The sequence below is a fragment of the Prionailurus bengalensis genome, chromosome C1, assembly GCF_016509475.1.
Source record: "Prionailurus bengalensis isolate Pbe53 chromosome C1, Fcat_Pben_1.1_paternal_pri, whole genome shotgun sequence".
In the NCBI taxonomy this organism is placed as follows: domain Eukaryota; kingdom Metazoa; phylum Chordata; class Mammalia; order Carnivora; family Felidae; genus Prionailurus; species Prionailurus bengalensis.
In genome coordinates, this window is record NC_057345.1 from 18,125,108 (window position 1) to 18,152,416 (window position 27,309).

At 46.2% G+C, this 27,309-nt stretch overlaps 2 protein-coding genes across 3 annotated transcripts in view; one reads left to right on the forward strand and one right to left on the reverse strand.

Moving 5' to 3' along the window:
- The window catches only part of STPG1 (sperm tail PG-rich repeat containing 1), a 55,689-nt gene extending 54,954 nt beyond the window's left edge, over positions 1-735 (reverse strand). Inside the window, exon 1 of the mRNA XM_043578595.1 lies at positions 677-735. The gene's annotated coding sequence lies outside the window, so the exon portion shown is untranslated. The remainder of the gene's footprint in view (positions 1-676) is intronic.
- A 1,382-nt stretch (positions 736-2,117) lies between these two features.
- NIPAL3 (NIPA like domain containing 3) overlaps positions 2,118-27,309 on the forward strand; it is a 51,555-nt gene continuing 26,363 nt past the window's right edge. The window contains exons 1-3 of one of the 2 annotated variants that reach the window (XM_043578599.1): positions 2,118-2,269; positions 7,011-7,334; positions 26,781-26,849. In XM_043578599.1, the coding sequence (XP_043434534.1) occupies positions 7,239-7,334; positions 26,781-26,849 (165 nt within the window). In that variant the 5' untranslated portion in view covers positions 2,118-2,269; positions 7,011-7,238. The remainder of the gene's footprint in view (positions 2,270-7,010; positions 7,335-26,780; positions 26,850-27,309) is intronic. The other variant, XM_043578600.1, reaches the window with a different exon arrangement.

Below are 27,309 nucleotides of genomic sequence, written 5' to 3' on the forward strand. Positions count from 1 at the left end.
AATCATATATACTGTTACTGTATGTGGAACTTTATAGTATTTGAGTGATCAGTTTTGACTATATGAGATTTTTACCGATTCAGTCATATATAATGCTAAAGGTGCATCTTGAAAGTATTTTACACTTTTCAAAGCCCTCTGGGGGAAATAATCCATTTACTATTTTTTCATGAACCGAGAAGGCATGTCAGAGAGCAGGAAGGAGCTTTAGCAGCCGGCTAGTGACTGACAAATTCCAATCTCACCCTTTCACTTTACAGGTGGATAAACTGAGGCCCAAAGGAAGGGAGACTTCGCTGAGGGACACCCAAGTTGCTGGGGAGGACCTGGAGTTAGAACTCAGCTCTTTGTCGTCCACCCACTGCCCAGCACGGAGCCCCCAACCGTTTGTACACTCCCAGAGGCAGAGGCAGGGGGCCAGAGGCCCACGCCCTTCATAGGACCTCCGTGGGGGAGGGCAGGCCGTGGTTATCATCACCGCTTTAGCTGGGGGCACACCATCAGGAGGGAGCACCCCCGACCTTGGCTTTTTCTCGCCCTGGGGCACCACCCAGCTCCGCAGAAGAATTCCGCACGCACCCAGAAGGCCGGGGATCTCAGTGGTGTCCCATGGGGTGCGCCAGGTCCTCCTCCCCACCACCCCGCGACCCGTTCCCGGACAAGAACTGCCTCCTACCTCGTCGGGTTCCCCGGGGCTGACTCTGGCCTGCGCAGCCTCCCCGTCGCTATGGCAACCAACCGCCTAACATTCTAGAGTCCTTCCTCAGCCCGCCTCCTGAGTAACTAGCCAATGGTTTCCTCTGTTTCTTTAAGGTGAAAAGTTGTTGGCCAATCGCCAGAGGCTTTTCAAAAAAAAAAAAAAAAACCCCGCAGGGAGTTTGCCAGAATTTTAAGGGTTCAGGTTAATTAAGTCAGGATGGGTTGGGAAATTTAATAGGGGATTATCTAAGTGATCCCTCAAATGTCTTGTGATAGACCAAGAGCCTTAGAATTTTATCTACCCAGAAATCTTAGTTAAAAGAATAAACCTAAGACAACATTCCTCCAAGCCCTCTGTATAAAAGAAAAAAGATTGCTATGGACAACGATCCAATGGCAGACAGACATATAGTGTTCCTTGAGCCCCTCTTTACAAGCTTCAGAACAGTCCCTGTGATCTTGTCACTCGCCAGCTCAGAACCCTCAATGGCCCCCCCTTAAATTTAGGATGAAATCCAAAGGTTTTATTAAGCCGTCCCTGGCCGGGTCCTCTGATTGCGGCTCCTACCACCCACGCCCCAGAAAAATCTTGCTCGAGTCACGCTTTCCTATGGGCAGTTCCTACGAAATGCCAACCTCGTTCTGCTCTCGGGTGTTCCCTCTGAGTCTCTCTGCCTCCAGATCTGAACCAAATCTGGCTACTTTCTCCTCCTTGGGGGTCTCTGACCAAATGCCATTTCTTCATCTGTAAAATGGGCATGAGCTCCACGTCCCTCTCAGGGGGTTGTTGCGAGGATCTGAAATGAGATGCATGTATGAAGAAGTGTAAGCTCCATGCACGTGTTGATTACATTTATTGCCTACTGTACTTATGGTTGTACATTACAAGTGCTAGGCTCGCTGGAGGACCTTAAGCATTGCGGAGCTGCGGACGCGCTGGGAGCGTCGGTATATAGCTCAGCCAACAGGTGTTAGGGGAGGGCCCGCAAAGGAAGATGTATATGGCCCCCAGGACTAAGGAAGGCTTTGGGGGTAGCCGGGTCTCGAGGGATGTGAAGGATTTGAATAGATGGTGAGAGCATAAAGTGCAGCAACAGCAGGAGCAAAGCCCAGGAGGCAGCGCTCCTGGCAGGCTGACCACCTGTCGGGCAGGGGGAGGTGAGCAGTCACCTGAGCTCTCCGGAGAGCGAGAGCGGGGTTTGTTCCAACGTTCTTGGTGCGGCCGCTAGAGGGGACCCCCTCCAGGTGAGCACGAAGCTGGAGGAGGGTGCCGCCTCCCCAAGTCTCTCCCCCTACGCTTCAAGCAAGCTTTGCGGCACAGCCAATAGCCGGGGGCTGTCCCGCCCATCCCTTCCTCGCAGCCACTCGCCTGCACGAAGTCGCCGCCAGCCTCTGACTGGCAGGCGTCCTGGCAAATCACATCGTGGCCTTTGAAAGCAAAACACTGCAGCACCCTGGCCGCTCTTGAGTTGGGGAAGGAATTAAGGAGGCTGTGCCTCCGGGTTGCGCGAAGAGTCCAAGTCATTTCTCAGAAACCTCCGATAGGTGGTCCTTAGAGAAAACGCCGCCGGTGAGTAGTGATTAAGCCTGAGAGAGGGGGGGACTTGAAATCAGCCTTTGTTTTTTTCAGGAAAGGGAATGCATTTGGAATCATCTAACGCCCCCTAGTACAAATACCCTTCCTTCTTGCTGTCATCAGCCTTGCAGGTCTGGGTCTCGCTGCCTCGGAATGCTTTTTTCCCCCATTTTTGCAGGGGGCATGGTTTGCCTTAATATAGATGATGGCAGCCTTTACCAAATCAGGAAGTGAAATGCGGTAACTTTGCCAAAATTATCCCTCTACACGCCGGCTCGGGCTTCCTGGCAGTAGCAGATGGTGGAGTTAGCAGGTGGAATGAGGGGAGGTATTCTTGATGTATACTGGCTGCTGGAAGTTGTAGTTTCCAGCTCAATGGGAGGGCAATGAAGAGTGTAACCCTTTAGTGAGCCAAAGCCCAGGAAAGGGAAAGGGCTTGGCGTAACTGGCACTCAACCAGCCGGAAGGCGAATCGTCAGGTGGTGGGAACGAGCGTATTTTATTTATTTTTTTCAGATAAAGCCAAATCCTAATGCAAACTCTACTCTTAGCAGCCATGAACTATGGTCCTGTCATCTGTCTGACCTGCTCTGTGGGTTGGTGAAATAATTCATTGAGATAAGGGGGGGGGGGGGGGGGGGAATGGAAGCAAGCACCTAGAATTATATTTCCTTTCTTGAGGCAGTGACCCTGTGCTCACTGCTGGCTGTGACGGCCTCAAAATTAAGGGGTGGCTGGGAACAGAGAGTTGGCCACTTGCCTCTTGGGCATATGTTAGTCCTGGAAAAGTGCTTTGAAGGCGGAAAAGGGGAATCATCCAGGCAAAGAATGTGCGCCTTACAAGGGAGGGCAACTGGCAAAGAGTTCCTCCAGAGCTTTTATTTTCTTTTTTGAATGTTTATTTATTTATGAGAGAGAGCATGTGAGCAGGGGAGGGGCAGAGAGAGAGGGAGACAGAATCCCAAGCAGGCTCCGGACTGTCAGTGCAGAGCCAGGTTCAGGGCTGGAACCCTCGAACTGTGAGATCATGACCTGAGCCAAAATCAAGTCAGATGCTTAACCTATTGAGCTACTCAAGCAGCACCTCCCCCCCCCCCCCCATCCGAGGCCTTTAGTCTAGACTCCTCCCGAGCTGAGGGAGAGTTTCCTGTCTTTGCAGGTGATGCCTCAGAGGCCTGAGCGTTTCTGAGGCAGAGAGAAGAGCTGCTTTTTAAAAGCGAATTAAATGACAGTCACAACACCACCACAAACAAAAACAAACACAGAAACCCACCTGAACAAAGTAGCTGGTCCAAAGAAGGTTAGGAGGCCTAGGTTTCCATCACCCCATTGGCATGTCCCCAAGGCCTGTTTGCTTTCTCTGACATCCTGTGGGAGGGGCTGGAGTTGTATCTCTGGAGTTGTGGTTGTATCTCTGCAGCCGTTGTATCTCTGGAGTTGTGGTTGATGAGGCCTGAGTAAGCCATTCCATTCTTGATTGCAGACTGCATCAGGTGCTTAACAGGCCTGCCTTTAGCCAGTCAGGAGGTATAGATGGAGGTCACCATGCCAGGCCCTGGGCCGGATCTTGGCAAGGGATGAACAGGGGATTCAGCAAACGCCTTCCCAGAGTTTGTGCCCCAGTGCCTCTCCGGCTCCAGCTTGCAAGCCTCTAAGGGTCTCTCGGAGGTCTGTCCCTGGGCCACTCTTCCTTCCTAAGGCTACTATATTCAAAACATTAAAACACATAAATTTAACCCAATAATGCTTTTCACCCACACATGAAAGTATCGTGAAGAATAATGATGCTTTTCACAAGATTGCAAATACTTTACAGTCAGGGAGGTTTGATTATGGGATGTGAGTTATAAAATTGATGAGTGTACCCTGTACGTATTGTATATATATGGCATGTATATGTATGTAATTAAGGTATTGACTATATACTGAATGTGTAACCTCATCTGGAGATAGCAACAAGGATTTAATTTTGAGGCCCTTCAACAAAGTGAGACCTGGGCTAACTGGTCTTCGTGGCTGCCCCTGTGCCAAGCCCTGTGTCTCCTAGTTGCTGGACGCAGTGTTAGCCCTGTGACATATGACTCCTACCAGGAACCAGCATTCCTGGGGAGAAGGCTAGATAACAGAAGGAACTGGAAGTCACAGGACAAAGGGCAACTTTGTCCTCAAACCTGAAGCCTTGAGGCATAGCAGAGGCTGTGTCTGTTTGGCATATAGTAAGCCCTCAATAAATGTAGCATGAATGCATGAAAGAAAGGAATATTTGTGGGTAAATTAAATAATTAAACTGATAAGAATAAAATTAATAATAGCTGCCATCCATTGGCCATTTGTTATGCATAGCATTTTACATGCATTATCTCATCAAATTCTCGCAACAGCCCTCTGGGGGTAGAAATGTTATTATCTGATTATCTGTATTTTCCAGCAGAGAAAACTGCCTGGAAAGTTAAATGACTTGGGGGCGCCTGGGTGGCGCAGTCGGTTAAGCGTCTGACTTCAGCCAGGTCACGATCTCGCGGTCCGGGAGTTCGAGCCCCGCGTCGGGCTCTGGGCTGATGGCTCAGAGCCTGGAGCCTGTTTCCGATTCTGTGACTCCCTCTCTCTGCCCCTCCCTCGTTCATGCTCTGTCTCTCTCTGTCCCAAAAATAAATAAACGTTGAAAAAAAAAATTTAAAAAAAAAAAAGTTAAATGACTTGGCCAAGGCAAACAGGTAGCATATAACAGATCAAAAGCTATTTATAACATTTTTTTAAATTGAAATGCGCATGTCGGATGCATACAAATTTGTATGATTGATTTTTTTCTTTCTTTTCTACTATAAGAAGACTTCAAAGAACCCTTAGCGTTGTGGTAAGGTATTTTTGGCCAGGCCTTCCAGAACCCTAGGAGCATACTTCATCTTTCTTCTCCGTTTGGTAGAAAAGCTTGACACGCATTGAAAATAGCAGTCCGATAAAGTCAATTGGAATTACTGTCATTGACGATCTTACTTGAAGCCACATTATTACCCCCACTTTACAGATGAGGCACCTGAGTCTCCCAGAGGTGGTATGATCCGGTCACACAGGTCTTCTCCCAGGGTCCAGTGTTACCTCACCTGTGCTAGGCTGACTTTCGGGTAGCAGCCCAGTTCTTCCACCATTCGTGAAGATAGCTTTACTTCTTGTTCTTTCATTCCGATATCGAACACAGGTGGTTCCTTTATTATGACAGCAGGATATGTTTTGGAGGCCTGGAGAGGCAGACAAGACAATCTTCTACTTCTCATGTAGGGGAGCCTATGGAAAAGGTAGGATTTCAGTTAGGATATGACGGGAAGAAGGAAGCCGGGGGGGGGGGGGGGCAAAAAGGCGATTAGAAAAAAAATTTTTTTAACTGTTTAATTATTTTTTTTAATATTTATTTTTGAGAGGGAAAGAGAGAGCGAGCACAAGTGGGGTCGGGGCAGAGAAAGAGGGGGACAGAGTATCCAAAGTGGGTTGTGCACTGACAACAGAGAGCCCCATGTGGAGCTCAAGCTCTTAAACTGTGAGATCATGACCTGAGCCGAAGTCGGATACATAACCCACTGAGCCACCCAGATGCCCCTAATTATTTTTGAGAGAGAGAGAGAGAGAGAGAAAGAGAGAGAGAGAGAGAGAGAGAGAGAATCCCAAGCTCCATGACTGACATCCCAAGCATCCACTGACTCCATGCTGTCAGTGCAGAGCCTAACGTGGGGCTCAATCCCATGAACCTTGAGATCCCGACCTGAGCCGAAGTCAAGAGTCAAACACTTGGGGAGCCTGGGTGGCTCAGTTGGCAAAGCGCCTGACTTCTGCTCAGGTCGTGATCTCATGGTCGGTGAGTTCGAGCCCCGCGTCGGGCTCTCGGCTGACAGCTCAGCGCCTGGGCCTCCTTTGGATTCTGTGTCTCCCTCTCTCTCTCTGCTCCTCCCCTACTCACACTCTGTCTCTCTCTCAAAAATAAACATTAAAAAAAAATATTCTAAAAGAGTCAGATGCTTAACCAACTGAGCCACCAGGTGCCCTGAGGAAAGGTAATTTTTAAGGGCCAGGGAAAAAGGTTTTGAGGTAGATGAGCCATGTCTTTATTATTATTTATTTATTTTTATTATTTTTTTAATGTTTGTTTATTTTTTTAATTTTTTTTTACCTTTTATTTATTTTTGAGAGAGAGAGAGAGAGACAGAGAGACAGAGCACAAGTGGGGGAGGGGCAGAGAGAGGGAGACACAGAATCTGAAGCAGGCTCCAGGCTCCCAGCTGTCAGCACAGAGCCTGATGCGGGACTTGAACCCAGGAACCGTGAGATCATGACCTGAGCTGAAGTCGGACGCTCAATGGACTGAGCCACCCAGGCGCCCCTTTAATGTTTATTTTTGAGAGAGAGAGAGACAGAGTGTGAGCAGGGGAGGCACAGAGAGAGAGGGAGACACAGAATCTGAAACAGTCTCCAGGCTCCAAGCTGTCAGCACAGAGCCCGGCCAGGGGCTGGAACTCACAAACCGTGAGACCCTGACCTGAGCTGAAGTCACCTCCTTAATCCGCTGAGCCACCCAGGCATCCTGAGCCATGTCTTTATTAGGGGAGGCCAAAGGCATGATATAATTTTGTAAATGACTTCACTTCTCATGACGGCTTGCGTTTTGTCCTCAAAGTATATCTCCCCTTGGGTGATCAAGCTGGGCTCACTGTACTTGCATTGTTCATGTTCCTCCCCACCACCCTAGGGCGCCGCCAGGATAAGGAATCCCACCCTCGCCTGCCTGCTTGGGAGAGACAGAACCTGGCACTTCTCGGGGTGAAGGTGAGGGAGAGGCTGTAAATCAGCCAGAAGAGCCTCGAAGTCCTCCAACGGCCCCGTGAAAGGAGGTGACCCCCCGCCAGGAGAGATGGTCTCCGGGTTCGGCCCCGCCTAGCGGCAGCTCCAGCTTCCCAGGGAATGTTCCACTAGCGCCATGGACCGAGCCCGCGGTGCGGCCCTGCAGCTGCGCCCGCTCGCGCCCACAAGCAGCGCAGACCCCGGCGGCAGCGAGGCTTCCTTCTCCTACAAGGCAAGAGCTTTCTGTCTGGTTTTGAAATGCGGTGTTTTTCTAACCCGAGAGTAACACAGCATAGCCCTGGCTAACACGTATTTCCGGGGTCTGCGTGCCTGTTAGCGGCAAAAACAGGCACAAATGTAGGAGAACGGGTAATCCAGAAGAAAGAAACACTCATTGAAGTACATAAAGACAGGGGGTTAGAGAAAAACATAAAAAGAGAAAGAGAAATATTTTTTAAAAATTTTTAAGGTTTACTTATTTTTGAGAGAGAGAGACAGAGCACGAGTGGGGGAGGGGCAGAGAGAGAGGAAGACCTAGAATCCGAAGCAGGCTCCAGGCTCCGAGCTGTCAGCACAGAGCCGGACGCGGGGCTCGAACTCACAGACCGTGAGATCGTGACCTGAGCCGAAGTCAGGCGCTTCACGGACTGAGCCACCCAGGCGCCCCGAGAAATATTTTTAAAGGGAGGTATTCCCACTTAGAAGATTTGTTTGTTTGTTTTAAATCACCTACTCTATTACTCATAGATAAGCCTTGTTCATATTTCTCCTTCCTGTCTTTTTTTGGTGTTACGCTTTTGGGATCAGACTGCACAGAAAGTTTCGTATCTTGGTTGTTTCACGTAGCCCTATTTGTGGGTTATTTCCCCGTGTCATTGAGTCGTGATTTAACGCATACTTTTTGAACGGATTGCCCAGTAATCTGTTGAGCTGCTCTATCAAAACTTTCTGGACACATCCCCTACTGTTAGATGTTCAGGTTGTTTCTACTGCGGGGTGAGTGTAAACAGGGCTGCAGTGAGCATCCCAGAGTGCTGCTTGCGTCCCTGCTGTCTCTAAGAATTGGCTAGCCCTGGGAGAGGTGTTCTCTGCCCGGTGAGTGAGGCCACAAATGCCAGAGCATCAAGAACAGAGAACACAAGAAAATACAGTTAATGCAGTTGGCTGTGATGAATGTGTGCCAAACAGATACAGAATCTAAGAAAACACAGAACACTCCCCCAGGTGAGATTTCTAATAAGTTTCCGTTTCAATGACAAATTATCTCTGTTACTTATTGTAGAAGTACCTTCCGGGTGCCGGAGCAAAGGTAAATCAATCATGGTGACTCTACCAACAAGCTTAGGAGTTGAGTTGAGATGGGAGACAGGCACACGCACAGTTATGAGCGAACTGAAGTTCAGGGGGGATCAAGGGAAAGAAGACGCGTCCTCGAATCCCTAATCTGCTCCTTCCCAGCTAAGTGCCCTTGGACATATGGCTTAGCCCCTCAGAGCTTCTTTTATGAGTAGAATGGTGGTAGTGATCCCTCCCTCCATCCCTCCTCCCTCCAGCCATGTGGATCAATGAAAAAGCACCTAGCCCACGCAGGAGGCATGCGGGAGGTGCTTGACTCACGAGTGCCTGAGGTTTACAAAGAGGAACAGAGGCAGGTGCCCAAAGCGGAGGAGCGTGTAGTTAATTGTGCCTAGGGAGAGAGGAAGTTGCTTCCTTCCACCTTGATTTGGTTAAGGCTATTTGGGTTGCAGGGAATAAAAACCCATTTCAGAGGCGCTGAGACAAAAGGGAAAACTATTATAATAAGACTACTATAATAAGGTAGCTCCTGCCACCAGAGGTTAAGAAGGGCAAGAAGGAGATTAGAACAAATTGGAACTCCTCCCCCGCCTTTGACAGAGGGAAGACCCGATTGGCCAGTTTGGGTCAGGTGTCTACCCTGGTCCAATCTGTGGTGGGCAGGTGGGTGGAGTCTCACACAGCAGACAGGTTTCTGGGGCTCCCTCCTTGTACGCGGCTCTCAGAGAAAAGCGGTTATGTGGGCTGGGCAGGCTGCCTCCAAATCATCTCTTATATTTGGGGCAAGGAAAACGTTAAGAGGGCCCAAGTGCAACTTTATCAATGAGATGAAGTTAGGAGCACGCCGTTTGAATTGCAGCGCTGCTCTCTGCCCTGGTTGTTGGGGCAGGGGGGGAAGGGGGGGTCTGTGAAAGGGAGCCCAAGAGGCCGGCTGCCCAGAAGGCAGCATCGCAAGGGGTTGCCGGCACTGGAGGCTTGGCCTCAGCCTGGAAGAGTCAGGCCTCAGTTTCTTGTGTTTAGCGAATAGGCTTTCAGCTGAGCACCTGCTCTCCCTGCCTGTGTGGGGTGGGCGGGGCTGTATAAACCATTGAGCTCTCTCTTCCCTGAAGGAGTTTGCAGTCTGGGAGGGAGGTGGGGGAAGCTATGTTTATCAGTGCCTTAGCCTTCAGGACATTTTTGATACAAAAGTAGAGCTAGGAGGGGTGTTACCAGCATGGCCTTTAGACTCAGAGAGACCTGTCTTCAAGGCCCAGCTCTCTCACTGTCTGTCATTGGAACTTGGGGGAAAGGCATGCAACTTCTGCGCAGGTCAGTTTTAAATCCACCCTACATGGCGGTTGCGACCAAGACCTGAACTTACAGATGTAGGAAACTGAAGCTGCCTGCATCCACCCCTGTCTCTACTGATAGAAATCCTACGTGTTCTTCCAGCTCCAGCTCAGGTATCACCTTTGGCAGTTTTCCTGGCAGGAAAATATAGGTCCTTTATTACACTTCCATAGCCCGTTCCAGTTCCTGTAGTCATCATCACGATCATAGCAGCAGCTAACTTGTGTTGACTGTTTACTATATGACAGGGACTGTGCTAATCCTTACAGGGCCCCTCAAGGTAGGTATTATTATAATCCCCTTTTACATATTAGGAAACTGGCACAGAGCGGTTAATTAACTTGCCCAAGGACACACAGTCAGTAGGTAGTAAAGCTGGGATTCGAATTGAGTGTGTGCGTGCATTGCCAAGGCCCTTGCTTTTATCCATGGCTCCCTGCTGCCTGCATTGGGCCCACCACTCTGCCAGGCCCCTTCTCTCCCTGACACTGGTTAGTAAGTATTGAAATGGCAATCCTGGGGAAGATAATGCCTCCCCTGCTGGAGAAGGTAAGCATCAGGGAGCTGGCCTGAAGCCAGGTTACAGAAGTAGCAGAGCCTGGATAGCCAGGCAGCTGCCTCTCTTGTATTTGAATATGAGTAACCCTCAGAGCAAGCCAGAATGCAATTCATACTGAATTGTTGGCAGTTTTAAGCCCAAGGGATTGTGGGAGGTGAGTTTAAATAGCAAGTAATGACTGGTCTTGTCACCGTGATATTTAAATAGAGGCTCTTGTTGGCAGATGTAAAGCAGATGTTAGAACGGGAGATCTGAGTTGAGGTTTCACTCGGCAAGGTTTCCTACCTCTGGGACCTTTGGCTGCTTTTCTGGAAACCGTTTTACTTTTTTTCCAGAGTCATAGCTGGCGCCAAAAAGGTCTTAGAGCTATTGCTAAGAATAGTGATAATAAAAATAAAAATGATAAAAAATAATGATAGTAACAAGCTAGAATTGTTTTAGTACTTTTTTATGTGCCAGGTGATGTTTCAACATGTACGTTATTTCATGTAACATGACATTCCCAACATGTATGTTATTTCATGTAACATGACAATCCCATGAGGGTTTACAATCCTCCATTTTTCAGAGGGGAAGCCAAAGCTCAGAGAGTTAAGGTAATTCCCCTGAAGTCATACAGCAGTAAGTGGCACAGGCAGGACCCCAGCCCAGGACTTCTGGTCTTCAAAATCCACACAGGGAAGCTGAAGCAGAGAGAGAAGTGACCTTGATTTTGCTGCCCCACCCTTGACATTGAGGTCTGTTGAAGCCACGCCAAGAAAGCAGCTGAGTTTGAAACCTTGCTGCCTGCTTGTAGTGTGGCCCTCACCCTCCTTCCCTCTCCAGCAGCCCTTCCCATTCAGAGGCTGCACTGTGAGTACAGGGACCAAAAGTCCTGGCTTGTGCCTCACGGCCACATATATTAATAGAGCCCCCTTTCGTTTTCAAAGCGTCCCAGTTGGGTCGACCTGTGTCCTCAATATAAGGTTCCTGATAGTTGGGAGGCCTCACTACTTCCTCACCTGTATATATGGGACCAAAGTGCTGGGGACACCTGTTAAGGTCCGGCTCTGCCACTTGCTCACTCTGACTTTGGCCATGTCTTGGTCTTTCTCGGGCAGTTGAAATTCTCCACTGGCAGGAGCCCCCATGGAGGTATTTGCCTCCAAATGAGGCTGGTCCTTGCCTCTTTCCTCCCTTCTCTTCCACCTCAGTGGACTCTGCCCAATGAAGTCGAGAGCCAGTTGGGAGCCAATTAGGTGTTGCCTCAGCGGCATCGTCCCCATCTGACATCGCGGGCGGAGGAACTCAGGATCCAAAGATGTGGCAGGTGAAGATGCTGGCCTGAGGCCACCACCAGCCAGTTCTCCCAACCTGCCCCTCAGTGGGGCAGGAATCTGTTTTAGTCTTGAGACAGAGTCACGGAGTCCAAGGTCAAATTCCTGTTCTGGGTTAGCCATCCACGTGGACTTGTTGAACACTTCCCCCTTTAAATAACTTCTGTGAACACACCTGGTGTGGTTCCTCTGCAAAAAGAGGAAGTCGGTGAAGCCACCCAGGCCCCACCCCTCGTTCCCTCCCTACCAGCAGACCCAGACACCCCCATTTTGCAGTTTTCCAGCTCTGAGGTTTGGAGGCGGAGCTTAACGTCAGGAGTTCTGCCGGTTGTCACCTCGACTCTGAATCGCCTCTCGCCACACACTTGAGGGCTGCTAATAGGTGTACGTTCAAACTGTGTAACCCCTGGGCCGGTGGCATCGCCTTTGCCTGACTTTCAATGCTCACAAAATTGAATCAAGCACCACTTCACAAGGGCTTGGGGCATAATTAACGTTGATGAAGCCCTTTGAAATGCCTGGATGAAAGGGCATTTAATTATATTGCGCTGTTACTAACCAGGTCTGTCTGTAGCCAGTTATTATGCGTGGAGATTGATATACTTGTGGAAATGGCTTTTAAAAGAAACCCCAGCTGCCTGTGTCACTGGTGGGAATGTAGCACTCCCGAGGCAGGGTTGTCTTTTTTTCCTAATTTACCTGGGCCGCCTTTGAAGGGCACCTCAGAGAACACAGTGGGAGACAGCCCGGAGGAATAGTGACCGTCGGGAGACTGGAAGTCAGACCTGGAGCGACACAGAGCCTCCCGTCCCCACCTCTGCCAAGTTGTTACATTTCTTTGGGCCTTACTTTGTTCACGTGTAAAGTCCTTCCTACCCGTGTGCCGAACCTAGGACTCCTGACAGTACACACTTCGTAGGTGGGTTATGGCCCAAAGGCAACGCATGAAGGGCTTCCTTTGGGGTCTTCAGACTTGACCCTCTAAAGAAACACCTTGTGTTTCCTCATTCATTCCTTTGGTTGACATCTAAGACATAAAACTTGTGTCACAAGTTTATATTTGCAAAGTATGTCGTTTCTAGCACATTTTAACACGAGTATTTTTTTTATAGCCCCTGAGATATAAAGCCCACGTGATATCTACCATCAGCCTTCGGAACAAACTCCTTTTTATTTTATTTTTTTATTTTGAGAGAGAGAGAGAGTGCACACGCACACGAGTGGGGGAGAGGGAGAGAGGGGAGAGAGAGAGGGAGAGGGATAGGGAGGGAGGGAGGGAATCTTAAGCAGGCTCCACGCTCGGTGTGGGGCCTGACAGACTCCATCCCCTGACCCTGGGATCGTGACCTGAGCCAAAACCAAGAGTCAGGCACTCAACCAACTGAGCACCCCCAGGAGCCCCTGAAAAAGCTCTTCCTTAGCAGTCGGAAATTTTTACGTCATTCCTGTTTGTCCCTAACTTTGTATTTTCCCGACCTTTCCCCCACAGAATTTTGTCCCCAAACAGTGTCTGTGTTTTAACACTTAAAAATTATATGGACACATGGGGCGCCTGGGTGGCGCAGTCGGTTAAGTGTCCGACTTCGGCCAGGTCACGATCTCGCGGTCCATGATTTCGAGCCCCTCGTCGGGCTCTGGGCTGATGGCTCAGAGGCTGGAGCCTGTTTCCGATTCTGTGTCTCCCTCTCTCTCTGCCCCTCCCCCATTCATGCTCTGTCTCTCTCTGTCCCAAAAATAAATAAACATTGAAAAAAAAATTTTTTTTTTAATTATATGGACACATATCCTACTTGTGTACAAGAAAGGATGTAAAATAGGCGATCGAATTTCACTTTGTTAATATTTCCTTTGGCATAATATTTGTGAAATAACAAAAATTCAACCAAGTAAATTTTGTAGATCTAATTGGCTTTATTAATTGATTCATGAATCAGGCAGCATCACATCCAGCAAGTAGAGGGGAGCTCCAAAGGGCTACAGAAAGGGAAGGGGTTTTAAAAGCAAGACAAGAAAGTTATAAACAGAAAAAAGGACTATTTCAGGTGAGATGACCTTTGGGGACAAACGGGTCTTATTAGGTGGATTATGTCATCTTCCTTTGGGGGATGGAGAGAGTCCATGTGACAGAGTACTTTATTGGTGTTGACCAGAAGCTTTCTGACTGACCAGTTAAGACTACATTTCTGGGGGAGGTTAGAACTTCAGTTAGGGGAGGTATTAAGCCTCAGTTTGGTGAGTTGGCCTAAGTGAGGCCATTTTGGGCCTCTGGCTTTCTTTTTAACATGTTCAGAAATAACTGATTCAACCCAGAAGCTTTTTATTGATACAATTGAATAAAAGCAATTGATTAATGTAATATAAAGTTTTATAATTATCAAGCATAAAATAACATATGAAGAATGAATATCTGGGGGTACCTGGGTGGCTCAGTCAGTTAAGCGTCCGACTTCAGCTCAGGTCATAAATTCACAGACCATGAGTTTGAGCCCTGCATCAGGCTCTGTGCTGACAGCTCAGAGCCTGGAGCCTGCTTTAATTTCTGTGTTTCCCTCTCTCTCTGCCCCTCCTGCCCCTCACTTTCTCTCTCTCTTTTGCTCGCTCTCATAAATAAATAAACAATTCAAAAAAATTAAAAAAAATTTTTTTTAAATGAATATCCGAATGAGAATGGGACTTTGTTTTTAATATTCAAGACAAATATTACTGATGGCTAGAATGGGACAGATTTTCGCATCAGTTCTGTTGCAGGTTTGGGGTTTTATAGCTAGAGGTGCTGAGAACGTGTTCACAGAAGTACCTGGAATGGAAGGAATGTTGTTATGGCAGCATCCCTAAATTCTTTCAATTCCTTCTAAGTTTCGTGCTAAAAATCACATAGTGATAAACTATTTTTATTGACTTATCAGCTAACAATATGAGGAGAGCCTCTTTCAGCCTCATTCAAAACAAAGTACTATATACATTTCATTTACCACAGTATTTATTTGTTTGGCTTTCACACTGTAGGTTCCCTCTCCTTGTAGATTCTTTGGCTGGTCTAATAATTAAATTGACATAAGATAGATTCCACAAGAGAAAAATTTAATGTCATACATATGGAGGCCCCCAAGAAGTAACCAAAGCTGGTAACTTTCATACCTTTTAGACAATAAATTTGTGAAGAATTGATAAGACAAAAGGGGTTGGGCTTTGGGTAGTAAATTAGTGAAGTAGTAGCAAGTTTTGTTTATACAGGCTTCTTGGCCTTAAATTTCCTATCTCTGGTGATAAGAATGTCTTTCTTCCTTCTGGTACATACTGGAAAGGTACCTTTCACATGGAGACTTATTTCCCACTTTCAGGGGGACAAATGGGGCCTCAGAGTATCCTTCTTGTACTGGCTGTTTCTTAAGTAACCTTAATTCAAAATAATCAGTATGCCAAAGTGACATATTTTGGGGTGACCTATTTTGTTCCTCCTCAATAAGTTCTGTGACATTGACCAAAAAGGCATTATCAATTATGCTGATAAGTTTTCACTTAGAGGCACATTGGGTTAACCTGATATATCCAGAAAGGGTTGGGGAAATTGAAATCTTGTTGATTTTACTACATCTTTGCCTATACAGTATTTCAATACAGGTATTTTAAATTATAGTATGTGATACAAATATTTACTATTTACTAAATACTAAATTTACTATTATATGTACTATAATATTTGTACATATAATTGCAATTATAAATGCCTTATCACATGCTTGAATATGGCAATTATAATCCCTAACACAATCACTAAGAAAATAACTCAAAAATAGTCAAAGAAATTATAAGGGAATTAAAATGGTACACTAAGAAATATATCTCTTTAACACAAAAGAAGGCAGTAATGGAGAAACTGAGGAACAAAAGAAAAGAGACATGACATATAGAAAACAAAACAGTAGAAATCCTTCTTTATTGGTAATTACATTAAATGTAAATGAATTAAACTCTCCAATTAAAGGGGACAGATTGGCAGAATAGATTTTTTAAAAAACACAATCCAAGTATATGCTATTTACAAGATACTCACTTTAGATTCAAAGACAAAAAAAGATTGAAAATAAAAAAGTGGGAGAAGATAGTCCATGCAAACAATAACCAAAAGAGAGCTGAACTAGCTAAACTATCATCAGACAAAATAGACTTTAAGATGAAAATTATTACGAGTGACAAAGAAGAACATTACATAATGGTAAAAGAGTCAATCTATCAAGAAGATATAGCAATAATAAAATATATACACCAAAATACATGAAGCAAAAATTGACAGAATGGAAAGAAGAAACAGGTAGTCCAGCAGTTATCATTGGATACTTCAGGACCTCACTAGCAGTACCTCACTGTCAAGAAAATGGAAGATTTGGGGGCGCCTGGGTGGCTCAGTCGGTTGTACGAACGACTTCAGCTCAAGTCACGATCTCGCAGTCCATGAGTTCGAGCCCCGCATCGGGCTCTGTGCTGACAGCTCAGAGCCTGGAGCCTGTTTCAGATTCTGTGTCTCCCTCTCTCTGACCCTCCTCCGTTCATGCTCTGTCTCTCTCTGTCTCAAAAATAAATAAACGTTAAAAAAATTTTTTTTTAATAATAAAAAAATAATAATAAAATAAAATAAAAAAAGAAAATGGAAGACTTGAACAACAACCAACTAGACTCAACATCTATAGAACATCTCACTCAGTTGTAACAAAATATCCATTATTCTCAAGTGCATATGGAACATATGGCATAGAGCATATATTCTCTGGGATAGAGCATATATTAAGCCATAGAACAAATGTCAATAAATGTAAAAGACTGAAATCATATAAAGTATGTTCTCTGATCACAATGGAATAAAGTGAGAAATCAATAGCAAAAGGAAATTCATAACAATAAAGTAGGAAGTTCACATACGTGGAATTTAAACAACACATTCCTAAGTAACCAGTGAGTTAGTGAAGACATTACAGGGGAAATTAGAAAATACCTTGAGGGGCCCCTGGGTGACTCAGTCAGTTAAGCATCCAGCTTCGATTCAAGTCATGATCTCGCGGTTCATGAGTTCGAGCCCCGCATCAGGCTCTGTGCTGACAGCTCAGAGCTTGGAGCCTGCTTCAGAGTCTGTGTCTCCCTCTCCCTCTGCCCATCCCCTGCTCGTGCTCTGTCTCTCTCTCAAAAATAAATAAACATTTTTTTTTAATTTTAAATAAAAAAATACCTTGAGGCAATCTCATCCTAAAGTTCAGATGCAGACATGAGGAACCCCAACTAGCCAAAACAGTCTTGGAAAAAGAAGAACAAAGTTGGAGGATTTCAACTTCTTGATTTCAAAACTTACTACAAAGCTACAGCAATCAAAACCATGTGATAGTGACCGAAGGATACACTCACATATCGATACAGAGTCCAAATATAAACCGACACATCTATGGCCAACATACTTTCGACAAGGGTGCTAAGACTACTTCTGTGAGGAATGAATAGTGTTTTAAACAAATGAGACAGAGACAACTGGATATCCACATGTGAAAGAATGAAGTTGGATTCCTTCTTCCCATGATATACAAAAAATAACTCGAAATGGATCAAACACCTAAATGTAAGAGCTAGGACTGTAAACCCCTTAGAAACATAGGTATGGGCACACATTGGAGACATTGAAAATTTGGTTCTAGACAACCTACAACAAAGTAAATATTGCAGTAAAGTGAGTCAAATGAATTTTTTGTTTCCTAGTGCATATAAAATTATGTTTACACTATACTTTAGTCTATTAAACGTGCAGTAGCGTTATGTCTAAAAAGCAATGCCGTGCCTTAATTTTAAAAGACTTTCTTTATTGCTTAAAAATGCTAATCATCATCTGAGCTTCAAGTCAGAATCTTTTTGCTGGTGGAGGCTCTTGCCTCCATATTGATGGCTGCTGACCGATCAGGGTGGTGGGTGTTGAAGGCTGGGGTGGCTGGGGCAATTTCTTAAAATAAGACAGTAGTGACATTTGCTGCTCTGATGGACTCTTTCTTTCACAGACAATTCCTCTATAGCCTGTGACGCTGTTTGATAGCATTATACCCACAGTAGGACTTCTTTCAAAATTGGGGTCACTTCTCTCAGACCCTGCTGCTGCTTTATCAACTCAGTGTATGTAATATTGCAAATCCTTTGTTGTCATTTCAATAATCTTCACAGCATCTTCACCAGGAGTAGATTCTCCATCCACCATTCTCTTACTTTCTTTGCTTGTCTATGGGAGACAACTCCTCATGCATTCAAGTGTATCATGAGATCACAACAATTCCCGCACATCTTCAGGCTCCCCTTCTAGTTCTCCTTCACTTGCTGTTGCCACCACATCCACAGTGACTTCGTCCATTGAAGTCTTGAACCCCTCACAGTCATCCATGATTGTGGGAATCGACTTCTTCCAAACTCCTGTTGATGTTGATATTCTGATCTCTTTGTATGAATCGCAAATATTCTTAACAGCATCTAGAATGGTGAATCCTTTCCTGAAGGTTTTCAGTTTACTTTGCCCAGATCCATCAGAGAAATCACTCTCTCTGGCAGCTCTAGCCTTAGGAAATGTATTTCTTGGGGGCGTCTGGGTGGCTTAGTTGGTTAAGCATCCAACTTCGGCTTGGATCGTGATCTTGTGGTTCACAAGTTCAAGCCCCGCATCAGGCTCTGTGCTGACAGCTTGGAGCCCGGATTGGATTCTGTGTCTCCCTTTCTTTCTGCCCCTTCCCCACTTGTTCATTCTCTCTCTCTCTCTCTCTCTCTCTCTCTCTCTCTCAAAAATAAACAAATGTCAAAAATTTTTTTGAAAGAAAGAAATGTATTTCTTAGAAAATAAGACTTGAAAGTTGAAATTACTCTTTGATCCATGGGCTGAAGTCGGACTTGTCACCGACTGAACCACCCAGGCGCCCCATCATCAACTTTTAAAAAAGAAAAATAACAGAAAAAGAAAAAGAAAAAAGGAAAAGAAAAATCCAGGATGTGGAGAAATTGGAGTCCTCAGCCGGTGGGAATGTAAACAGGTGCAGCCACTATGGAAAACAGTTTGACCATTCGCCCAAAAGTTAAAATAGTCACCATAGATACCCAAGAGACTCGAAAATATATGTTGGTACAAAAACTTGTACAAGGATGTTAGTTATCTGTAATACAAAGTGGCGATAACTCAGATGTGACTGGTGATTGGATAAACAAAATGTGTTATATCCACGTAGTAGAATATTATTTGACCATCAAGGGGAATGAAGTATTGGTACGTGTTATAACATATGAACCTTGAAACATTATGCTCGATGAAAGAAACCAGACACAAAAGACCACATACGGTAGGATTCCATTTATATGAAATGTCCAGAATAGGACAGGTCCAGAAACAGGAAGTAGATTAGTGGTTGCCGGGGGCTGGGGTGACGGGGAACGGAGAGGGACTGCTGATGGGTTTGGGGTTTCTTTTGGGGGGAGACGGTGGAAATGCTTGGGATTTAGAGAGTCGCATGGTTGTACAACACTGATGAAAAGTGGACATTTCCAATATTGTGTTGCAACTGTAGAAATCAGATGTGCACCCCTCCCCCGTTTGCTGTCGTTGCTTGCTGTGGTTTGTTAGTGCTTGTTCGTTTTCGTGATTTTTCTAAATTCTTTTCATAAAGTCCATGTGACCGCTGTTGTATGCAGCCTGATGAAGTCTGTTCCTGTTGGGTGGTCACCTTGTGTTTTGACAGTTTCCTTAACCACGTAGATCCAAAAAAGGAAAAAAAGAGGAAAAAAAAAAAAACCCTCCCCCAATTCTCCCAGTCTAAGCACATTGGCTGTGTGTCGGGCCTTCCGATGCTTGGCCAGGCCATTTATACCCCTGTGCCTTAGCCCTTGCTCCCTGCTTGCATCCAGCCTGCAGGCCAGCCAGAGGTGAAGGCTAGTGTTTAATCAGGCCTTTTTGGAGCATGCATCCAGCCCTGGCTACATGCATGGCCTTTTTGATTCCCCGGTATACATGGAGACTTTAGAAAGCCCTTATCCTCTGTGTGTCTCCTTTCCCAGACTCTTCCTGCCAGGCTTTTCTTTCTGTCTGTTGCCCCTCCTGAGTGCTGTCCCTTGCCCCAAGCTGTTACACAGCCATTACTTGTACCTTTAAAGGCTTTAAAGTCAGACAGAACAAAGACAAGCCCTGTGCCAACCCTTCAGGGATCACCAGACAGGTCAGAATCCACAACCACAGTTTTTAAAAAAAAATAAGGTCCATGTATCACTCTCTCTGTGTCTTCATGGCTGTCACAGATCTGGGGTGTAAGGGATGGGAGGCAGGCAATTTAAAATGCCACAGGGCTCTCTTACCATAAAGTAACAGCTTCTCTCTTCACCATACCTTCCTCTGATCGTTACATGTTTTTGGCTAGACCCCAGGGTTGTATAAACAAAGTGATTCTGATAGGTTCTGTCAGCTCATTAGCTGTTTTTCTGGAGAGATGGGTCCCGGGAATTCTCTATTCCACCATTTCCAATGGTGTCACTCATAACATTGTGAATAGACCAAAAACCACTGTGTGGGGTACTTTTAAAAGGTCAAAATGGTGAATTTTATGATTTGTGAATTTTACCTCAATACAAAAGGTAATGATGGGGTACATAAAGATATGCTAGGTCTATAGAATGGCCTTAAAGAGCATCTCAAGTCAGGCATTACAATGGGAAGACATTAGCTGGGCAAAGAAAGGGGGTGGGGAAATCAAGCAGGAGAATCATACACACTCAAGTCGGATGAAAGGTGAAAGCTACCTGTTAGTGAATATCTGGGATAGAGTCAGATCTTGAGTCCCAGACAGAAACTGCTGGATCGTTCATCAACCTTGGTTCACTAAGGAAGTGTATCAGTTAGCTACTACCTAGTAACAAACCACCTGGAAACCTAAATTTACAAACCACAACCACTGAATCCTGAATCTGAACAGGATCCAAAAGAGTTGAAGTCAGGATGTAAAAGAGATAATAGGACTTGAGTATTGATTACAGTACTATCCACAATAGTCAAGGTGTGGAAATAACCTAAATGTCCACTGAAGATGAATGAAGAAAGAAAACGTGATGTATCCATACAATGGAATATTGTGAATATTATGCAGCCTTGAGAAAGAAAAACATCTTTCTGAAAAAGGAAAACAGTCTGTGTCAACAGAGATGAAACTTGAGGACAAAATGCAAAGTTAAATAAGTCCTATGGGCTACATGTTTGTCATCCTCCCATCCCCACCCCCATCCCCCCTGCCAAAATTTATATGTTAAAGCCCCAATCCCCAATATGATGTTTTGGAGGTGAGACCTTTGGGAGATAATGAGGTCATGAATGTGGAGACCTCGTGAATGGGATTAGTGCCCCTGTAAGAAGAGACACAGAAGGATCATTTCTCTCTCTCTCTCTCTCTCTCTGTCTCTCTGACATGTGAGGATATAGTAAGAAGGTATCCATCTGCAAACCAGGAAGAGACCTCTAAGCAGGAACAGAATCAACCAAAATCTTGATCTTGGACTTGCTAGCCTTTAGAACTGTGAAAAATATTGTTGAAGCTACCCAGTCTGTGGTATTTGTTAGAGCAGCTAACACTCACTGAGACAGTAAGCCAATCACAGACCGACAAATACTACATGATTCCACCTAGATGAGCTGTAGACAGAGTCAAACTCGCAGAATCAGAGAGTAGAGCGGTGGTTGTGGGTTTGGCGGGGAGGGGAAATGGGAGTTGCTAATCAACAGGCATAAAGTGTCAATTATGGAAGATGAATAAATTCCAGAGATCTCTGTGCCTATATTTAACAGTACTGCATTATACACTTAAATTGTTCTTAAGAGGGCAAATTTGGGCTACAGTATCATCTGGAGTGCTGGACCGGGGCTGGAGAATCCAAAATGGCATCACTCGTGTCTGGAGCCTCAGCCGGGGTGGCTGACTCAGCTGGCAGTTGGCCGAAATGGCTGGGCCTTTCTCTTCTCTTGCTGTTGACTGGGCCCACTCATATATCTATTTGGTCTTCCACATGACCCCTGTCCCTCCTTATGGATAGGCTGGACTTCTTTATAGGTGGTTGAATTCCCTCTGTACAAAAGTAGAAGGTATAAGGCCTGAGCCCAGAAGTCCCAGAGCCTCATTTCCACCTCATTCACAAGGCCTACCCAGATTCGAATGGTGGGGAGAAAAGTTCCCACCTCTTGAGGGCATACAGAGACGAGAGAGATGTTTGGCAGGCATCATTCCACTTTTATTTACCAGAAATGGTAACCCCAACTCGGACAGTATAATTGTGAAAGTGTCATGGTAAAAGTCCTGCCTCTCCACTAGGCCTCCACTGACACCACCCAGTAGGAGAAGGGGACTTCACTGCTGCCAGCTGGGGCTAGAAGTCCACGCTCCCCGTGTGGGCTCTTCTCACTCTGTGGGGTGGGGAGGTGCCTCATCACTGGACCCCAGATCCCTCCTGGGCCTTCTCTGATAATCCCAGCATGAGGGTTAAGGTGCCTTGTTATAACTGTGAAAGGTTGGAAATCTAGGCTCCCTCCTTGGCCTATGCTGGTGTTGGGGATTGGGGCGGGGGGGGCGGGGGGGAGCTATTTTTTTTTTCCTGTGATATTTGGAATACAGCAGTTGTCTAAAAGTTTTCTGTCTTGGGGCGCCTGGGTGGCTCAGTTGGTTAGGCATCCGACTTCAGCTTGGGTCATGATCTCACAGTTCATGGGTTCAAGCCCCACATCGGGCTCTGTGTTGACGGCTCAGAGCCCAGAGCCTGCTTTGGATTCTGTGTCTCCCTCTCTCTCTCTGCCCTTCCCCCACTCGCGCTCTGCCTCTCTCTCTCTCTCTCTCAAAAATAGATAAACATTAAAAAAAATTTTTTTTTAATAAAAACAATAAAAGTTTTCTGTCTTGCTTGACTGCTCATTTTCTGGTCTTTTGGCTAGAGAGCACGGGCTTTTCTTAGAGCTTTTTTGTCTATACCCGTTATGATTCCCAGGTTGCCCGTTTCTTCAGCTTCGAGTCTGAGCGATGTGAGGTGAGGAGAAAACCCAGGGAACCCACTGCCGTGTCGTTCCTCGGGCCCCCAGCTCCCCAGCCTGTCTGCCTTCTCCTCTCCACCTTTCAGAGTTGTCTCATGTTTGCTTTGTATACAACATCCAGGGTTTCCTGTTGTACACAGCAGGAAGCATAGGAAAAAGTGAGTCCGCTCCATCTTGCTGGAAGCAGAAGTTCTGTCATTTGCTTTTTAAACTGGAAGGAATAACAGAATTTATTGTATGTAAATGGCATTGGAATATTTAAGACGTATGTTTGTTATATTCTTAAGTGCAGTTTATTAGACTTACAAGCATTTCTTAGTTCCTTGGTAAGATTTTATGTAAAAGAAACTAAATTTGTGAATCTGTTTTTTTTATAGCAAATATAATTTTTTTAAGTTTATTTGTTTTGAGAGAGAGAGAGAGAGAGAATGAGCACAGCAGGGGCAGAAAGAGAAGAGGACAGAGGATCTGAAGCAGGCTCTGTGCCGACAACAGAGAGCCCAGCACGGGGCTCAGACTCACGAACCAGGAGATCATGACTCAAGCCAAAGTCTGATATTTAACCAACTGAGCCACCCAGGCATCCCTAGCAAATATAATTGGGAAAAAAAAAAAAATCAATGTAATACAGATAGGCGGTTTTTTTTTTTTGTTTTTGTTTTTGTTTTTGTTTTTTTGTCTGCAAAAGCCATCCTTCGAAGAAATGAACACTCAGGTTTACTAGGAGTTGGACTCATTATAAACACGTACCCGAACTGCATCCCATAAAGCATAGACTCAGGCTCTGTGGGGCAAACAATAGAAACCAACTCCAGCAAAAAAGACTGTGGGGCTGCTCCCAGAATGGAAGGAAGGGCTAGAGAAGGAGGTCTGGGGAAGTCCCAGGCACCAGGATGGCCCCTGGGGCCTGACTTGCCCAGGCCTGGCCTTGGGCAGCAGTGAGCCCAGCCTTCTTTCAAGCCTCCATGCTTCTCTGTTCAAGATTTATACCCCAGAGAGAGGTTCTGACCTGCCTGGTTGGCTCAAGCTTGAGTCTAGGCCCATCTTTGTCCAGGGAGGACAGAGCACTTGGAATAACAGTCCCAATGAGACTTTGCAAGGGGGAGAGGGGGCAAGAGGGAGCCTTCCACAGCAAAATCAGGGTGCTGTTACCAGACCAAAAGGAACGGGATTAAAATGGCAGGTGGATGAGCATCAGAGATGTCTGCAGACTACGAGTTCTAGAGCCAAGTAGGTTTGGGACACCTGGGATGGCCGAGGAGGAACTGCCCGTGAGGCCCTCCGACCTGCCAGTGCACTGTGGCCTCCAAGCAGTGCACCCAGGATCCAGTGTTTCCCAAACTTACTTAACTATGTGGTGTTTTTTGCCTCAGAATCCCATTGACATCTCTAGGAACCCAGTTAGGGAAACCCTGGCCTGGTTGATCTCCAGTGACCCTTTTAGCTCTGAGATCTTGGGATCCCACAGGAAGGACATGGTTTCTGCTTAAGTCTGTTTAAGAAGAGACAGACAGCAGGGGCACATGGGTGGCTCAGTCTGTTGAGCGTCCGACTTTGGCTCAGGTCATGATCTTGCAGTCCATGAGTTCTAGCCCCACGTCGGCCTCTGTGCTGACAGCTCGGAGCCTGGAGCCTGCTTCGGATTCTGTGTCTCCCTCTCTCTCTGCCCCTCCCCCACTCATGCTCTGTCTCTCTCTCTCTCTGTCAAAAATAAATAAACATTTAAAAAAAAAAGAGAGAGAGAGAGAGAGACAGCAAAAACACATCAACAGAGATGGAGAAGGACCAAGGAAGTGCAGCTCAAGCAGTGAGAGCCTTCTGGGGAAGAAGTGGAAGCCAGCTCCCTTGGGTCCATGAGATGCCCTCAATGACCTTCTATTAAGGAGTTGTTTTCTAAAGTGAAATGGACGAAAGTCAGGTTCCTGTCTGGCCTGCTCATTCACTTGGTTTCTGTTGGCAGTCTGGCTTAGGTGACCAGAGGCTTAGGTGGGGGCTGGAAGGATCCTTAGAGGTTATCTGGGCTGGCGTTTACATTTTCCAGACGGGGACACACAAGCCTGATGAGGGGAAGGGACTCCCCCAAGGCCATGCAGTGACGAGGCAGCAGAGCTATAACCAGAACCCAGGTCTCCTGGCTCCCAGCTCAGCATCTTGCCTTTATTTTGCAATGCTGCACCTTGCTGGGGACAAAGTCAAGGACAGGCCATGGTGGTTTCTGTCAGTGAAAACACCCCCTCCCTCCTCCCATCCTCTTCCACAACCACCTTCTTAGCTGTCTAGGCCCTCAGCATTCCAGGAAAGAGGGGAGGAGAGAGGGACAGAGGCTTGACTTCCTGCCTTACTAAAACTTGCTAATTAGATCTTCCAGATGAATTGCAAGACCGTGTTTGTCTCGTTCACCACTGATTTCCTAGGGCCCACCCAAGCCTTAAGGACCCGGCATATTTCACAGGGAGGTGGGCTTGGTGGGAGGAACCTCTTGAGCTTAGGGGGAGTCGGAAAAGGCCCATCCTGGGAGGGAGGATGCATATTTGGCTAAGATAGAACATTTCTTGGTGTTTAGTGGTGAAATAACCCCGGAGGGTGTGTTGGCAACATAGTATAGTGTGGTTTAAATGCTGAGGCAAGTACCCTTTGACCCAGCAGTCCCCCTTCTAAGAATTTATCCCAAGGAGGTAATCCTCATAAATGCACAAAAATGCATGTACTAGGATATTCAGTTAGAGCAGTGTTTTCAAAAAAGGAAACAGCCTCAATACCCAATAATGGAGAAGCAATGATAAAAAATACGGTACATCGAAATGACGAGTTATTTGATATTTATTAAAAATGATGAATTAAATATGCTTGACAGGGGAATGTGTTTATAATATCTTAAGTAAAAATGGGTTATAAAGAGATTATAGTCTTATTTTTATCAAATGAACTAACATTGTCATTCATATCTGAATTATGGACGGAAAAAAGTTTACAAGAACAAAATGTTTGCAGGAGTTATCTCTGGGTTTTAGAATTACAGGTGGCTTTTCTATTATGTTGTAATTGTTACTGTTCCTGTCATTTATTTGTATTTCCTAACTGTTCTACAATGAATATATATTTGGTAGTTATCTTTTAAGGTTAAAAGAAAATGCCATGCCAAGAAATCTGAACCTTATTCTTTTTTTTTTTTTAATTTTTTTTTCAACGTTTATTTAATTTTGGGACAGAGAGAGACAGAGCATGAACGGGGGAGGGGCAGAGAGAGAGGGAGACACAGAATCGGAAACAGGCTCCAGGCTCTGAGCCATCAGCCCAGAGCCCGACGCGGGGCTCGAACTCACGGACCGCAAGATCGTGACCTGGCTGAAGTCGGACGCTTAACCGACTGCGCCACCCAGGCGCCCCTGAACCTTATTCTTAAGGTGATAGAAATTAAATGTTTATAAATGAAATGATTAAAAATTAAGCACATTAGCCAGTTTAAAGAGTCTCACTGAGGGGCGCCTGGGTGGCTCAGTCGGTTAAGTGTTCGACTTCGACTTTGGCTCAGGCCCGATCTCATGGTTCGTGGGTTCGAGCTCCGCGTCAGGCTCTGTGCTGACAGCTCAGAGCCTGGACCCCACCTCAGATTCTGTGTCTCCCTCTCTCTCTGAACCTCCCCCACTCACACTCTTTGTGTGTCTCTCTGTCAAAAATAAATATTAAAAACTTAAAAAAAAAGAGTCTCATTGAGACCCCTCTGGCAACATGACGAATCCACTGATAAAATGGCAAATTGTATTCCTGCCTTTGTTTCTCTTGTAAATTCTGATTTCTGATGTTGCTTTCCTGCACAAGACTGCGGGGAGTCGACCCATTAAGGGAATAGCAGAGCAGATTCAGGCCTTACCAGGTCTTTATGACCGGTGGACCAAGGACGTTGCTTTCTGGAAGTATCCGGCTCAGGGCAATGTTTTGTAAACCAGCAAAGCAGCCGCGTTGACCATGAGTAGTTAAACTCCAATAGAAGGTCAGGGGTGTGTGGCAGATGTTTTCCTGGTTTGGTTTGGGAACAGCAAACAGTGGGACCTCAGATGTGCCCTGGGGCCCTTTAGCTTCGACCCAGCTCACATCTGCTCCTGTGAATTTTCCTTACAGGAAAACCTGATCGGCGCCCTTTTGGCAATTTTCGGGCACCTTGTGGTCAGCATCGCGCTTAACCTGCAGGTAAGTGTCAGTCACCAGCACCGTCTACAGTGGAGACACAGCTCTGATCAGCCGGGGCGTCTGGTGTGGACCCCGCTGCCTCCTCACCGTGGGACGCTGTCTACTCCATTCCTGGGCTGGGCCTACAATATCTTGTGGGTTGTTCCAGAATCTTCTTCGCCCCCATGTCATCCCCCCCATCACCCCTCCGCTCTGATGACAGCACTCACCGTTACTTAGAATCCCTGGGGGCCCTGGAGCAGCTGCTCTGGAAGCCGGCCCCCTTGGCCCATCCGAGCTGGCAAGCAGCTACCTGCTCCCAAGCCCTGCCTCGGAGATTGCTTTGGGGACACCCGTGGACAGGATACGTCCCACAGCACACGGGCTGGCTCTGCTCTCCCAGTGCTTGCTCAGCTTCTAGCTGCGGTGAACCCGGAGCAGGGACATGAACACACATGGGCACCGGGGTGCATCTCGACTC